General features: G+C 45.8%; 1 protein-coding gene across 1 annotated transcript in view; it reads right to left on the minus strand.

Moving 5' to 3' along the window:
• The window catches only part of TRHDE (thyrotropin releasing hormone degrading enzyme), a 379,983-nt gene extending 375,446 nt beyond the window's left edge, over positions 1-4,537 (minus strand). Inside the window, exon 1 of the mRNA XM_084810483.1 lies at positions 3,702-4,537. Within this exon, the coding sequence (XP_084666609.1) occupies positions 3,702-4,537 (836 nt within the window). The remainder of the gene's footprint in view (positions 1-3,701) is intronic.
• Between the last annotated feature and the right edge of the window lie 9,985 nt (positions 4,538-14,522).

Consider the following 14,522-nt stretch of genomic DNA (forward strand, 5'->3'; position numbering starts at 1 on the left):
GAGAGAACAAGAAGACCATTTGGCTCAAATGTACAAAATACGTGCAATTTATTTCAAGTCTGCCATACTGTTAGCCAAACATAAAAGTGTCAAAGAGCTTAAGCAAAGTTTTGCCTGCTTAAGTGAGGAACAGCTATTCTGTCACATGTAATATAAACTGTTCTGTGAATTGCTACAGGATTTTGAATGGTTTAACAGAGCAGTAATCAGAATACAAACTAAATCTACTGACAAATATTTCTGTACAATTTTAGTCAACAGAGTAGCGACTAAAATTGTGCAAAAATTGTTTGCAGATTTACTTTGCATTCTGATTATTAATCTGTGTAACTATTTCATAATCCCATGGCAATTTTGGCTATAGCTACTGACTATCTTGCTGTATTACTGAGTTGACATATTTTCTGGACCCACCCCCTTTGGGAAGAATATTCTAGATAATGACGTTCCATTAAACCCCTGACATTTCAGAAAGGGAAACATGAAACAGGGACTTCTAATGCAATGTTGGCTATGCTTTAAAAATGTTTTATGGTTATGCCAAATAATGAACAAAGCATTTGATCCTCACTATGTGTGATTAGGTATTGATCTGTTGACTTTAATGGAGCTGCGCCGATTTACAGGGGTTTAAAATTTTGCCCAGTGCAGTAAGTTAATTAACAGCATGATCCTATACATATCTAATCAGAAGTATGCTCCACTGAGTTCAATGGGGCTTATTCCTGAATAAGCGTGTACAGGCTTGCAGCCTAACTGTATGTACAGTGAAAAAATAACTGTGTATGAGCAGTCATCCTATGAAAATGACAAAAAATAGGTCAGAAAATGTTCCTTCTTTTGTATGTTGTTAATACTTTTACACTGGAAATAGCTATGTACTAAATGTACTGATATATTATACCTTTGCCATAACTCTTGCATTGCAGTGTTTAGCAAAGTTGTGTTTGTCAGTCTAAAAATAAAGTAAAGTTGGATATCTTGGGGGATGAGGAGATATACTATTATGCTAATGGCACCTTATGCTGCATATAGCTTTGAAAAGTTTCTGAGCAGTTCAGTTTATTGCTCGATAGCCAACTATGCTTTTTCATATAAAGTTTCTGAGCAAAGACTGTTGAGTTCTTAATGCAGTAAAAATATTCAGCAAAGTGGCACTTCCCCTGCTACTAGACTCAGCAAACAAATGATTTCATGTCAGTTATTATGATACATTAGATTAACTAACTTGGACCATGTTCATTATCTGCAATAGTCATTACAGATGTAAGAAAGAGGATGTTGGCATAATTGCATTGGAGGAGTTTCTTCTTACTTTTTGGATGGCATTGGCTTAAGCAAACCATTTGCTCTGCAGGGGCTCTCAAAGAAATGATGAGCTTTACAGAGAAAGATTCTGTGGCTGGATTTTCAGTGACAAGCAGTTTTAAAATACATTCATTCTAGATCTCTGCTAACAAAGCTATCAGGAAACCAGTCTTGCTTTCTTTAAAGTAGAGGCTGGCTTTTAATATTTGATTTGCTGCATGAATAAAAAACCTAAGCCTGTTCTCACACAGACTTGTTAAATGGACCATAACTCAACCAGAAAAAGTAGAGTAAACCCCACAGAGTAAATCCTCTCAAACTTTGTTAATAAAATGCAGCCATATGTAAGCAAACAGATGAGAAGTATCCTTTCAGGCCCCATTGTTTTGAAAACAAAGCCACCATTATATGTATTCTGTCTATATTGGTAAGAAAAATATGAATCAGACCTATGTTACAATGTTTTTATTATATTCAGCAGGCCTTAATGGGCTATTTTGTGGCAAAGCTCAAAGTTAAACCTGCCTATTCATTTATCTCTGACCTGTGATAAAAAGTTGTTTACTCGCATATCTATCTTTTAAAAATCAAGATATTTTTACTGAGTTACATTATATCTTCTAGTGTGATCAGATATAAGTAGCTGAATACTTGTATATTGTTTAATGTTCATGAAATACAGCCCCTTAATCCCATCTTAGTTGAGTAAGGAGCAAAGTACACACTGCAGTGCACCCACCTGTAAAGAAGCCCCAACACCCCCTTCACAATTACAGAGTGCCCTGGGGAAGGGGTGATGTCCATCCTAGGAGAGAAGGGACTGCTTAGCCCTTCCCCTCCCAGTAACTCCCCTCCTTGAAACTTCCCCCTCCTGCTGCTTCCCTCATACCTCACCCCCTTTGTTCCAAACCCATGTTAACCTTGCAAGCAGACTTCTCAAAAGCCACATGTAAAGTCCTTCAGGACTTCCTAATATGCGGTCGCACTGTAACATGTAGTTTGATCCTACACTGTCAACAATTTACTGCAGTGAATTGCTTTGGAATCTTGTCTGCATGAGAAAAATGGACGCTTAGTTTTGGTTCAGCTAGCTTAATCTATTGGAAATGCCCTCTAAAGCTTCTCACCAGTAATTTGATCTTTACATTCTCCAAAGCCATATCCCTTTTTGGTCTTTCCTTTTTCTCAGTTTTTTTGTTTGCGGATTTCAACAAATAAAGAGTGAAAGGGAAAGGTGCCAGTTTAAGGGAATAATAATTCTAAGGGCATTAACTCCTGAAGTCCAGATAGCGTGTGTGTGGGCACTAGTCAAGTACTGATCATTTACAGACTTGAATGACAACTGCAAGTGGTTCTTAGAACCTCTCTGTATCATATCCAGATCAAAGAAGTTGTGTAGGGCAGGGACAATCAAGATTATTGGCTGTAAGTAGGGAAGTAAAAGTAGAAATCCTGCCTTTCGTGCATAATAGAAACTAGTGGCCACATCATCCATAACATGGGAGGATGAACTGAATCAAGTATGCAGGACTGTCCCCTCTCCCTCATTGTTCTTTAGGTCTATCATGCAAGACTCTGATGTATTACAAATTCCTCTCCTCTGGCTTTGCCTTCCCACCAAATAAAAGCAAGTACAATCACATGGGGAACCCAGCATGCAAAGGCAGGTACAGAAGAATAAAATCAGAACCCTGTTGGCATTTCTATATGGTGGTCACGTTGCAAGAGACCTTCTCTCTTAACTACATCTCAGAATCAAAGCATCTTAAAAGGGTAGAAGTGTCAGTAGTAAGATCTACAACATTAAAGGAGTCTATAATGTAGCTCCAATATTTTGCTCTTCCTGTCTCAGGACTGTGAGGTCCTAGCTTCCCACCTCTATCAGTCTCTCTTTTGACAAGGAAGTTCAGACATACACACTTTAAAAACAAACCGGTAGATGCATAAACGTCACATGGGGTGGGGTTGCTGAATTCCAGATGCACTTATGGGCTCGAACCTACCTCAAGTATGTACTTTTCTAGGGGAAAATAGCATTTAAGTACTGTCAGGAGGAAACTTTTGCCGAAGTTTAGGTCAGCTGGATATCACTTCATATCATTTCTGAAATGTTCAAAAAATTCACTACGGATACTTATAAAACTCTTTGGTCTTCTAAACAAAAACAAGACGCTTTTAAAATAGACACTGAAATAAACGGTTTGTGTGTTGCGGGGGAGAGGGAAGTGATCCACATTATGGAAAATAAGGCACCGGAAAGGACCCGAGGCGATCCTTTACGGCTTCGCACTGTGGAATGCGGGGCAGCCGCGTTCCCCCTTGCTTCGGATAACGTAGAAGGGCCAGCGGTGGGAAGGCGGAACGTTAGAAGCGCGGGCGGGGGGCTCTTTTACCTTCTCTCCCCGTAGAGGACGTAAGAGCTGCGGAAAAAGCCCAGCAGCTCGTTCTCGATGGGCGCGTGGTAGACGATCTTGAGGTTGTAACTTCGCTGCGCCTCCAGGCTGCGGTTGAGCACGACCACGAAGACCTGGGTCTGCGGGTAGAGGAAGAAGCCGGCGACGCGCAGGGCGCCGGCCAGCCGGTCCTCCGCCACGCGGACGGCCTCGACGTGCACGCGGTGGGCGTGCAGGACGATGTAGCGGGTGGCGTTGAGGCACTCGACCTGCACGTTGACCTCGCCGCTGAAGGTGAAGTTCTCCAGGAAGGCGCTCAGCATCAGGTTGTAGTGCAGGGGGCGCAGGTGCCCGGGCAGGCGCGGCTGGGTCCAGGGCGGCTGCTCCCGCCGCCTCTGCCGCTCCTCCTGCTCCGGCTCGTCGTCGCCTCTCGCCGCGCCCGGCGCCGCCGTTTCCACCCCTCCGCGGCCAGGGGGCTCCCCGGCGTTGTTCTGGTTCAGGCGGGCGCTCCCTGCGGCGGCCGCCGGGACGCTCCCGTTGCCCGCCCTGCCTGCCGCTGGGCCGCCCGCCGCGCCGCCGCCGCCGCACTCCTCGATGCGCACGCTGAGCAGCACGGCGATCATGGTGACCACCAGCAGAGCCAGGATGGAGACGGCGAAGCCCAGCACCAGGCGCTTGTGCACCGCGATGTGGCGCTCCGTGGTGCGGGGTCGCGCCGCCGCCGCGTCCGCCCACGGGCTCGAGAGCCCCCTGCCGCCGTTCCTCAGGGCGGCGTCCTCCTCGACCATCATGGGCGCGAAGGAGCAGCTCTGCTCCCGCTTCTCGGCCAGGGACATCAGAGTAGCGCCACCGCCGGCTCCGCCCGCGGGGCTGCCGCCGCCCGCCGCCGCCGCCGGGGCCAGGAAGGCATGAGAGGCTGCCGAGCGAAGGCGGGAGAAAGAAGCGGGGCGGCGGGCAGGGCCGCCACGGAGAGGGAAGCGCTCGCTGCCTCTCCGCGGGCGCGCCGGAATTCTTCCCGGTCCCCGCCGCCCGGCTCTTCCTGGCGGTGCCGCAGCCGCTGCGGTGCCGCTTGGCGGAGAGCCCCTCGCGCTCCCTAAGTGCCGCGGCCGTGGGAAGGCTCCTCGCGCCCCATGAGGGAAGAAGGCGGGAAAGGGGCGGGGGGCGGAGCCGCCGGACCCCGCGGCCAGCGGATTGGGCGGCGGGAGCGCAACTTGGGCGCCTCTCAGGGCGCCGGGCGCGCCCCGCTCAGCCGAGCATCGCGCCGCTCGCCTGCCATCGCCGCTGAAGCGAGCGCAACTCTGTGCGCGAGGGCGAGAGGAGGAGGAGGAGGGCAGGCGCGGCCGCGGGGAGGGACGGGCTCCGGTTCCCGCGTCCTCCTCCGCGGGTAGTTATTCGCTCCCTCAAACTCGCCGCGCCGCAAACTCCCCTCCCACTACGCGCCGTGCGGCTTAAAGCGGCCGTCGCGTACTTCGCCGCCTCCCAGTTTGGCTCCGGCAGCTCTCGGAGCAGCTCGCGCGCCTCCTGCTTGTCACACCGGGGGGGGGGGGGCGGTGTGGAAAGGCGCGATGCCCCGGCGGGCTCCCTTCCTCTCCACACAGCTTTGGCCTCTCTGAGCGCCCGCAGGCAGCACGGACTCGCTTCCCGCTCGTCGGCGCCGCTTGGCAAAACTCTTCGGGGAGCCGGAGCCGGTTGGAGATGCCCGGACAGCGACTACGTGAGAGAGAGAGAAGCGCGAAGCTTGGCTTCGTAGTTGGCGGACCCGCGCTCTGCTGCTTGCTTCCTAGAGGTCTGTGGTTGGGAACGAGCCACAGACCGCAAGAGAGAGCTAACACAGCCCTTGTCAAGAGAGGGCGCGCGAGTGCGTGTGTGTGCGCGCGCGCCCGCGCACGCGCGCGCACCCAAAGCGCATAAACCACTTTAAAAGGGCTTGCAAAGCTACTGGAGTGACTGACAAACTCCCAGGAGAGGGAACTAGGAGCGAGAGATTAGAGAGCTTTTATTGAAGCTGTCGCACACGGCGCCGCCGCCGAGTGAAGTCGCTTGGCTGCGGTTTGGGGTATATACGGATACGCGCGCCAGCGTGCTTTAGGCGGGAGGTCTAAAGGTCTGTGGCACCTTCTCCAGTCATAACTCTTCTGGCCGATGGAGCGGGAGGGGGGGGGGAGAGAGAGAGGCAAAGTGTTTAAACTCAGCCCGGCGTGTTTGCAGCCGAAGTCTTGAGTCTGCGGAGGACACGCAAGGCTTCCAGGCTGAGGATGACAGACAGCCTCTTTTTGGCAGATCCTATTCTGATGATCTGGCAAGTGTCAAGATTATAAATCAGCCCCGCCGCAGGATTTGCCAGGATTCTGTGTAAATGAATCTGTTCTCCACATAAATATTGAATATATGCAGAGTATTAAATGCTCTGTATACTTTAGGGGTACTGAATGACTGTCTGTTTCACTGGAGAAATCTGTTGAGGGCAATCAACATTGCCCTATCCAGGGCAATGCCTGTGCACAGGAAACTGAAATACATTTACAATTTTTCTGAGGGGCTGTTCCCAAGTTGCCCCGAGGACGAGTCCAGTGCCATGTGGTAAGGAAGGTGTCTGTTTCAAGCCATTCCAAGTAGGCTAACACTGATAAGGTTCACTGAGTGATCAGTCATGCCCTTGCCTTATCTACCAAATCACTAAGGTTTCCTGCTATTCACGCATTAACTTCCATGCTGATGCTGCATGCACAGATGCATGCAGATTGACAAGCAAACCATGTATCTATGCCACAGAGCATGCTGTGCCAGTGTCTTTATGGGGCCAGAAGCATTGTTTGCATTGGGTCATACCAGGCTAAATGATACCTGATATAAGAGGCAGAATTTCTCCCTTGGCCTCGGAGCTGCAGTTCCACTACAAATAATAGTGACATAGCTGAAGGTATCCTTAATAGCAGTCACAACACTGCTTAAAAATTTATGGGCACCAGAACAATTGAACAATCATGCACCAGACAGAAGTATGTTAATACACACACACACACGTGTACATGTGTGTGTGTGTGTGTATATATATATATATATAGGCCAATTGAATGAGATGTGTCTGCCAGTCATAACAGACCTGCTTGTTTTCAATCAGTATGTACTTACATGAGGCAAACAGTTCATCACAATCACAGGCACAATTTTGCATGCCACACAGAAAGACCAGGATGTCCCAAGATCAGGATAGAAGCAAGCTGGCTCACCATGAGCATAATCATAATGTAAATTGGCTTGAGGTTTCAGCACAAATGGGCACAAAGGTTAAATGCTTAATAACATAAGAACAATGTTTAAGGACACCAAAACTATAGACAAATGTGTGCGATTAGCCACATAATCCCTGCGGTGTCCATGTTAAGAGGTAACCAAATGGCATCATGGGTCCTTAGTGAACCTTTCAAGATGGTGTTTCAAATTATATGTAAGCATGTTTTCCAAAGCTGGAAGTGGCAATTTCTATAGACATGGGTCCTTCAAAATTGACCTGCTACACCTGCATTTTGTCCTAGGGTGTCTATCCAAGTGTAGGGTCCTGATTCTGTCAGTTCCTAGTCATCAATCATATTCTTTTGGTTATCAAGATGAAGCAAGCCACTTGTGCAAAAGATGATAGTTTATTGATAGAAAATGGATGCAGAATATATAGACACACTCACACACACACAAAGTTCACACCTCCCTTCAAGTGACAAAGCAGTTGCCGCACCCTGAATGTCTATCTGGGTCTTCAAGATAGACAAAGACCATTCCTCAGGACCACAAGTTTGTCTAGGCTGGTAGCATGCATATTCTTCCTTAGAGAGAGACCAAAGGGTGGCCCAGCAAACTGGATCTTATAAGCTTCTCTGTTAGATGCCTCCTTCTTGCCCATGAACAAGGCCTCTCCCACTCCTCTCTTACACCAACAGGCACACACACAACAGAAAGGGGGTTTCTCTCTTACCCAAAAAGTTCTCGAAACATTTAGCCTGGGAATCTAATGGCCTTTTGGGTGGGGGAGTCTCCCAACTCTTCTGTGAGACTCAATGCAATTCACCCTTATCTCTTCCTTCAGGGTGACATAATTTAGCTGGCATAAACAGCTTCAAGGCAGGCTGTGAATTAGAAGCCTGTGTTAAAGGCCTGCTTTCTTAAACTGCTGGTTAAGTTAAACTACACAGGTCTCTATGCATTTTGGGAACTCTGTGGAGTCCACATTTTCTGCTCACTAACCAACTCACTACACCAAGTATAAGATGTAGTGAAGGGAGCAACCTTCAGTGAAAAGTGTAAGCAACTCAGTGCAACCAGTCCCTACAAATCTGGAATTATGAGAACGGATGTTTCGGTCACAAAAAAAATGCATGATTCATATTTTGAATGATTCTCAGACAAACTCAAGCTTCAATAAGCTCTCCTACTAAGTAAGCACTGGAAGAAGCACCCTCAGAAGAGCACCTAAATGTGGCTGCTCTCTTGAGTAAAGCAGTTCCTCCCTTGCCTGTAAGGATGTAAACATTAAAGTTGCCAAGAAACTGCCTTCAGCATGTATGTAAAACTGTTCATAAAAGCATTCCAGCACATACTTAAATCTCACTTCAGTCAGCAGAGACTTATACAGCCACCAAACACATGCAGATTTCCAAACCTTTAACAGCAGGTGACAGAAAGCAAAGAAGAAATGGGAGGGGGGGATAATGGTAGAAAAAGTGGGTAGGAAGTAAAGGTATAGCGTTTTTAAAAAAATATATATACAAATGTTTTATTTTATATACATGTACACAAATGTTCTCTCCCCACAAAAAAGTTGGGATTCCATTTCACGAATTATAGACACTTCTTTGTTTCAGCCAGTGAGCCCCATCACAGCGAGGGCCTGGCATTGTTGGGCACTGTGAGGCCCAGGTCACACCAAAGATTTGGGGCAAGTCAAGTTCAATTTGTTGCCAGACAAGCAAGAGTCAGGTAGGTTTCCCAGAGAGGAACAGAACAGCACCACAGAGAGCTCTGAGTAATGCTGTGGCTGGAGCAGACTGTGACTGAGCCTTAAGTATGGGTTTGGCTGCCTTTAGTCTGGTTAGCCCTACCTCCTGTAGGACAGAAAAATGTCCATGCTGGCTGGGGCATGCTGGAAGTTGTAGGATGTTTTGTCTAAACATAAATGGTATTGCACCCTTAAAAGCTATATTACTTGTGTTTACATTTATGTAGAGTAGGCTATAGATTTTCCTTTAGTATTTCATGTTCCTAAGACTGTACATACTTGTTGTAGTGCCCTGAGAGGGAAACAAAATGACATAGAACATTTTCATACATTGTACTAACAGATAATCATATATGTGCTGCAAAATATTTCCTGCATAATTTAATGGAAAGGACTAAATTATCAATTTTGCCCATGGTCAGCTTGATTTTATGTTGTAATTAATTATTGCCTAATTTACAGTGCAGTCCTATGCATCTACTCAGAAGTACCCCATTAAGTTAAAGGAGACTTACTGCCAGGTGTGTCTAGAATTGCAGTCTCAAGCATTTATAACTGTAGAATATTCATTATTATTTGAATCAGTACAAATTTAGAACTGATATCTAAAAATCATCAATTGGAGATATAGGGTTGTATACAATGTTAGTCTAACTTAAGTCCCATTCATTTCAATGGGTCTACTCCACGACGGACTACTACTGGATACAATCCATAGATCCTGTTGTTTTGCTATCAGGATAGTTTATGACCAATGTTAGTGTCCAAATGCTTTACATTCATTGCTAAATAGATATAGCACAATATATCTATAGAGGTCACCTCTCTAGGGTCATCCCTAGAGATATGAAGAGTCAGAAAAGAATGGAAAAAATAATTTTCCCTCGGAAGTTTGGACAGCTTTGGATTATGATTTTTTTTCTTTTAGAATGATGAATAAAATATTTTAGGCAAGATGTTCATATATTGCTACCCAGCCATTACGTCCTCCAAATGATTTCTAAAATCTACATAATAAGACCTTTATAGAAAGACTAGAGATATAAAAGTTCTGGTAATAATGAAACTATGGAGAAAAATGTTTTTAAATCCTCTCTCTGTAAGATTCCCAGCATAGTTATTTCTTCCACTCATTAAAATTATGAATGTAATGTCTCTTTTAGTGATAGACATTTAGAAATGTTCCGAGTCATGCACAGTTTCCCAACATGTGAGTAGAGTCACCATATCATAAAAAGGAGGAAATGTGCATTCTGGACAGTTTGAATTTTGCTCTGTAGAGTCCTGTGTTTCTGGGCTTGTTCTTGTTAGAAGCTATAGGAGTTCTAATGTAAAAATCAAATGTCAAAGAAACACTGTAAGGTATCCTACCACCCTCACCAGATGCGACAGAACAGCGTATGGATTATCCCACTTATGTTTCCTCCTTTTCAAAATGAACTTTGAGGCTTGGGTCTATGGAACTCACTGCTACAGTTTTTAATAAAGACTTCACTGTTAGGGAATGCTGTCTCAGGTATAAAACCTTTTAAGTGCTGCCACTAGAATAAATTCTATCTAAAAAAAAACCCAGTAGTCTGATCCTATGGTGTAGGCAAGGGATTGACTTGACATACACCACCACTACAGACATTCTTTCAAAATGAACCCCCCACCCAAACATATTTATTAACAGAAATTATTTACAAATGAGAATAAAATGTTACTCTTCAAATAATAGCTTGAAATTGCTTAAAGGTTCTTACATTAAATATGGTTGCTTACTATTCCTAATAGGTAAGAGAGTCTTTCTCAGCTGAATAAAATTTCAATAACTTTTCTTTCAGACCAGATTTCCCTAAACTACAGCCCACAAACAGGAACACGTTTAGGAATTTCCCTAAACTCTTTTACAAACAGAAACAGATGCTGTACATCAGTCTCCTGCTAGCTCCAGTTCTGACTGCTTCTTCTGGCTTCTAGGATGACGCAAAAGTTTCAGGAACTACTTGCTGAAGTTCCCTCTGGTCAGACACAAAACAGAAACCGAAAATATGATGTATAACTTGATTTGCTCATAAAACTACTATTTGTTATTTTATTTTAAATATTTATATACCACTCCATATCAAAAGATTTCAGAGCAGTGAACAGCAAGATAAAAGAATAAAACACCAGGTTAAAACAGTGAAAACATTTTTAAAAGACAAATTCCAATAAGGCCAAATTTAATACCCATGGCTCAAGGAAGGCCTCTCGAAATAACAGTGTCTTCAGGAGGTGCTGAAAGGAAAACAACGTTGGTCCCTGCCTGACCTCTGAAGGCAGGGAATTCCACAGGAAGGGGGCCACCACACTGAAGGCTCTTTTCCTGGTGGACTCCAACCGGGCCACAGGTCCATGTAGAACCACCAGGAATGTGACCTCAGTGTCCAGGCAGGTTGGCAAAGGAGGCGCTCTCTCAGGTATCCTGGTCCCAAGTTGTTCAGGACTTTGTACGCTAGTACTAATACCTTAAACCTGGCCCGGTAGCAAATAGGCAGCCCGTGTGGTTCCCTCAGCGAAGGAATTGCACACTGAAAAGGAGCAGCTCCTGACAACAGCTGAGCTGCTGCGTTCTGCACTAGCTCCAGCTTCCGGACCAGCCTTAAGGGCCACCCCACATAGAGCGCATTGCAGTAATCCAGTCTTGAGGTTACTAATGCCTGTACCACCGTGGTCAAGCTATCCCTGTCCAGGAGAGGCTGTAGCTGGTGAAACAGCCAAAGCTGGTAAAAGGCACTCTGAGCCGCCATGGCCACTTGGGCCTCCAGTGTAGGGATGTACGAAAATCACTTACCTTTCACGGATTATGCTTATGGTTGGGGGGGAGGCGCTCTGTTCCTCCTCCCCCCCCCGGAATCCTGGCCAGCCGGCTGTACTCCGCAGCGATTCTGCGGAGCCGCCGGCCAGCTCCACCAGCAGCCGGACATCTGGCCACTGGCTAGCAGGGATGCAAATGGCGGCGGCCGTGGCCGCTGCCATTTGCGTACGCGCATTTTTTTGTTGTTTTTCTAAAGTCAGCCATGATAGGCTACGTAAACATTTACGTAGCCTATCACGGTTTTTTTAAAAAACCTAGCCGTGATAAGCTACGTAAATCTTTACGTAGCCTATCACGTTTTGTTTTGTTTTTAACTGGAAATGGCGGCAGCCGCCAGGAAGATCCGCCCAAGGTAAGTCTCATCCCGGCGAGGGGGCAGGGGGGCAGGCCGTTCCGCCACCGATTTCGGGGGGCCGAATGCGCTGTCATTCAGCCTCCCCAAGATCTGTGGCAGAACTTTCGTACATCCCTACTCCAGTTACAATGATGGACCTAGGAGTACCCCCAGACTACAAACCTGATCTTTCAGAGGGAGTGCAACCCCATCCAGAACAGGCAATGAGCCTATCTCCTGGACCTGGGAACCACTCACCCACAGTGCTTCCATCTTTCCAGGATTCAGTTTGTTTATTGGCCCTCATCCAGCCCATTACTGGGTCTAGGCACTGATTCAGGAGTTGAACAGCCTCTCCTGATTCAGATGTCACAGGGAGACAGAGCTGCATGTCATCAGCATACTGATGGCATTTAGTTCCAAATCCCTAATGACCACTCCCAGTGTCTTCACATATATGTTAAACAACATTGGGGACAAGATAGTACCCTGCGGGACCCCATAGCTTGATTGCAAGGTGCGAGGAAAAGTCACCCAATGTTACTTTCTGAAATTGGCCTCACAGGTAGGACCGGAACCACTGTAGCACAGTGCCTCCAATACCCATCCCACGGAGTCGATCTAGGAGGATACCATGGTCGATGGTATCAAAAGTCGATGAGAGATTGAGCAGAATTAACAGGGTTGCACCGCACCCCCGTCCCTCTCTCGATAAAGGTCATCCATCAGGGCAACCAAAGCTGATTCAGTCCCGTAACCAGATCAAAACCCAGACTGGAATGGGACTAGGTATGTTTGGTATAATAAATGGAGAAGTATAGTTTATTCAAACAGTAATTACACATTTACTAATTGAGTTTACTTTTAAACATTTTTAATTTTAATGATAGTTTTATGAGCAAACCAAGTTATACATAATATATTTTATGTTCCTAAAGCAGCCTTCCCCAACCTGGTGATCTCCAGATGTTTTGGACTGTAACTCCTAGCATTCCTGACCATTGGCCATGCTGCCAGAGGCTGATGGGAGCTGAAATCTAAAACATCTGGAGGACATCAAGCTGGGGAAGGCTGTCCTAAAGCAATAAAGTGACTTTAGACCAGTAAAGAGTGTTAAAAAATAAGAGAGCAAGCCTGTGTATATTGTCGGCAGCCTCCAAACTAGGCTACCAAGTATCCAATGCAGGGCAGGAGAACATGGAGGCAATCTGCACCTCTGTGCTCCAGCTGCCCTACATTTCTGCTAGACTGGCAGCACCTCAGAGGGGGATGGAAGGAGGCTGGGGTGGCCATAGGATATGTCATATCACAACCACCTTAGTCTCCTCCCATCCCCACCTCCGGGAATTTTCCCTTTCCCTGTCTCCACACTCCATTTTCTAAGTGCAGAGAGGTAGCTGGTGTGGTTCTCTCCACACTGGCTACAAAGTGGCAGGGGCGGGGTGGGCAGCATGATTTCCTGGCTCCAAGGTCAGAGCCAGGAAACTGAACCATCTCCCACACACACATACCTGATACTGACCACTCCCTAAGTATTGCTTATTTTTCAATTTTTTTCTAAAGTTTCGCCATGGCTTCAAAATTTCTGGAAATTTTACATCTCTAATCATCTCATGAGCTCACAGCTAACCTGTGATTTGGATCAAGATCTTCCAGAGCCAAATCCAACGCACTCTACTGAGCCACACTTCGCTATTTCATCATGACATGTTTGAGGGGCAGTATGTAAAACTGCAGGTGCTTTCCATTACAACCTGAAGCACATTTACTAAGAAGTGAGTCCTGGCATGTTCAATGGGATTTATTCCCTAGTGAGTGAGTTTAGGATTACAGCCTGTATGTAGCAGGGTGAGGGTGGGTGGGGAGAGGGGATAAATATGAACACTATGAGATAATGTGTTTATATAACTGTCCTGCAAAGTCCTTGGTTATTTTCTTAATTCTTACTGTGGTAAGTCCACAATGGATTCCATAAGCATCGTTTCTGAAATTCGCTCATCACCTTGACTTTTCACTGTGACAGTGCTGAAAGTTAACAGATCAAGTCTTATTTCTGTAGGAGCAGCTTGGTAATGACTCTGTTATTTTAAAAAAAATCTTTAGGCAATCAGCATCTTGTGTGCAATCATTTTACATGAGCTGCAGGACAAGATTTCACTGTGCTGAAAAAGAACACATCATCACATACCTCAACCAATTCACTGTAAAAACTGCCCTTCCAGACAAGATGTTTCAGAACACACTTGGATACACTTCAGATAAGGCAATTCCTATTTCATGTACTAGCCTATATTGTGGTAAAGAGTAAGAGACAAGCAACATCAGTTTAATTTTCTTTTTGTTGAGCTTCAAGTGACACAATTCAGTGTCTACATTGTCATTTTATGCTCTTAGCAGAAAGACTCTGTAAATAATCGATCATAGCCATATATCATAGAGGTGGGGAACAATTTATTCATGGAGCTGAACTTGCCTAAACAGAGAGAGTTATAGTATATTTCAGAGAATCCATGTGGGATTTTTTTTTAACCTTTGGACCTTTATGATAGTACCAAAGACTTTCTTGGATGACTGTGGAATAGTTGACATGGTCTTTCTCCAAGTTAGTCTTAGGAAGGGGGTAACTTCTTCCTGTTTCCAAATGAGATGATAAGT

Source organism: Heloderma suspectum, chromosome 7 (genome assembly GCF_057233095.1).
Source record: "Heloderma suspectum isolate Gila_16-S chromosome 7, 16-S_ref, whole genome shotgun sequence".
Lineage (NCBI taxonomy): Eukaryota > Metazoa > Chordata > Lepidosauria > Squamata > Helodermatidae > Heloderma > Heloderma suspectum.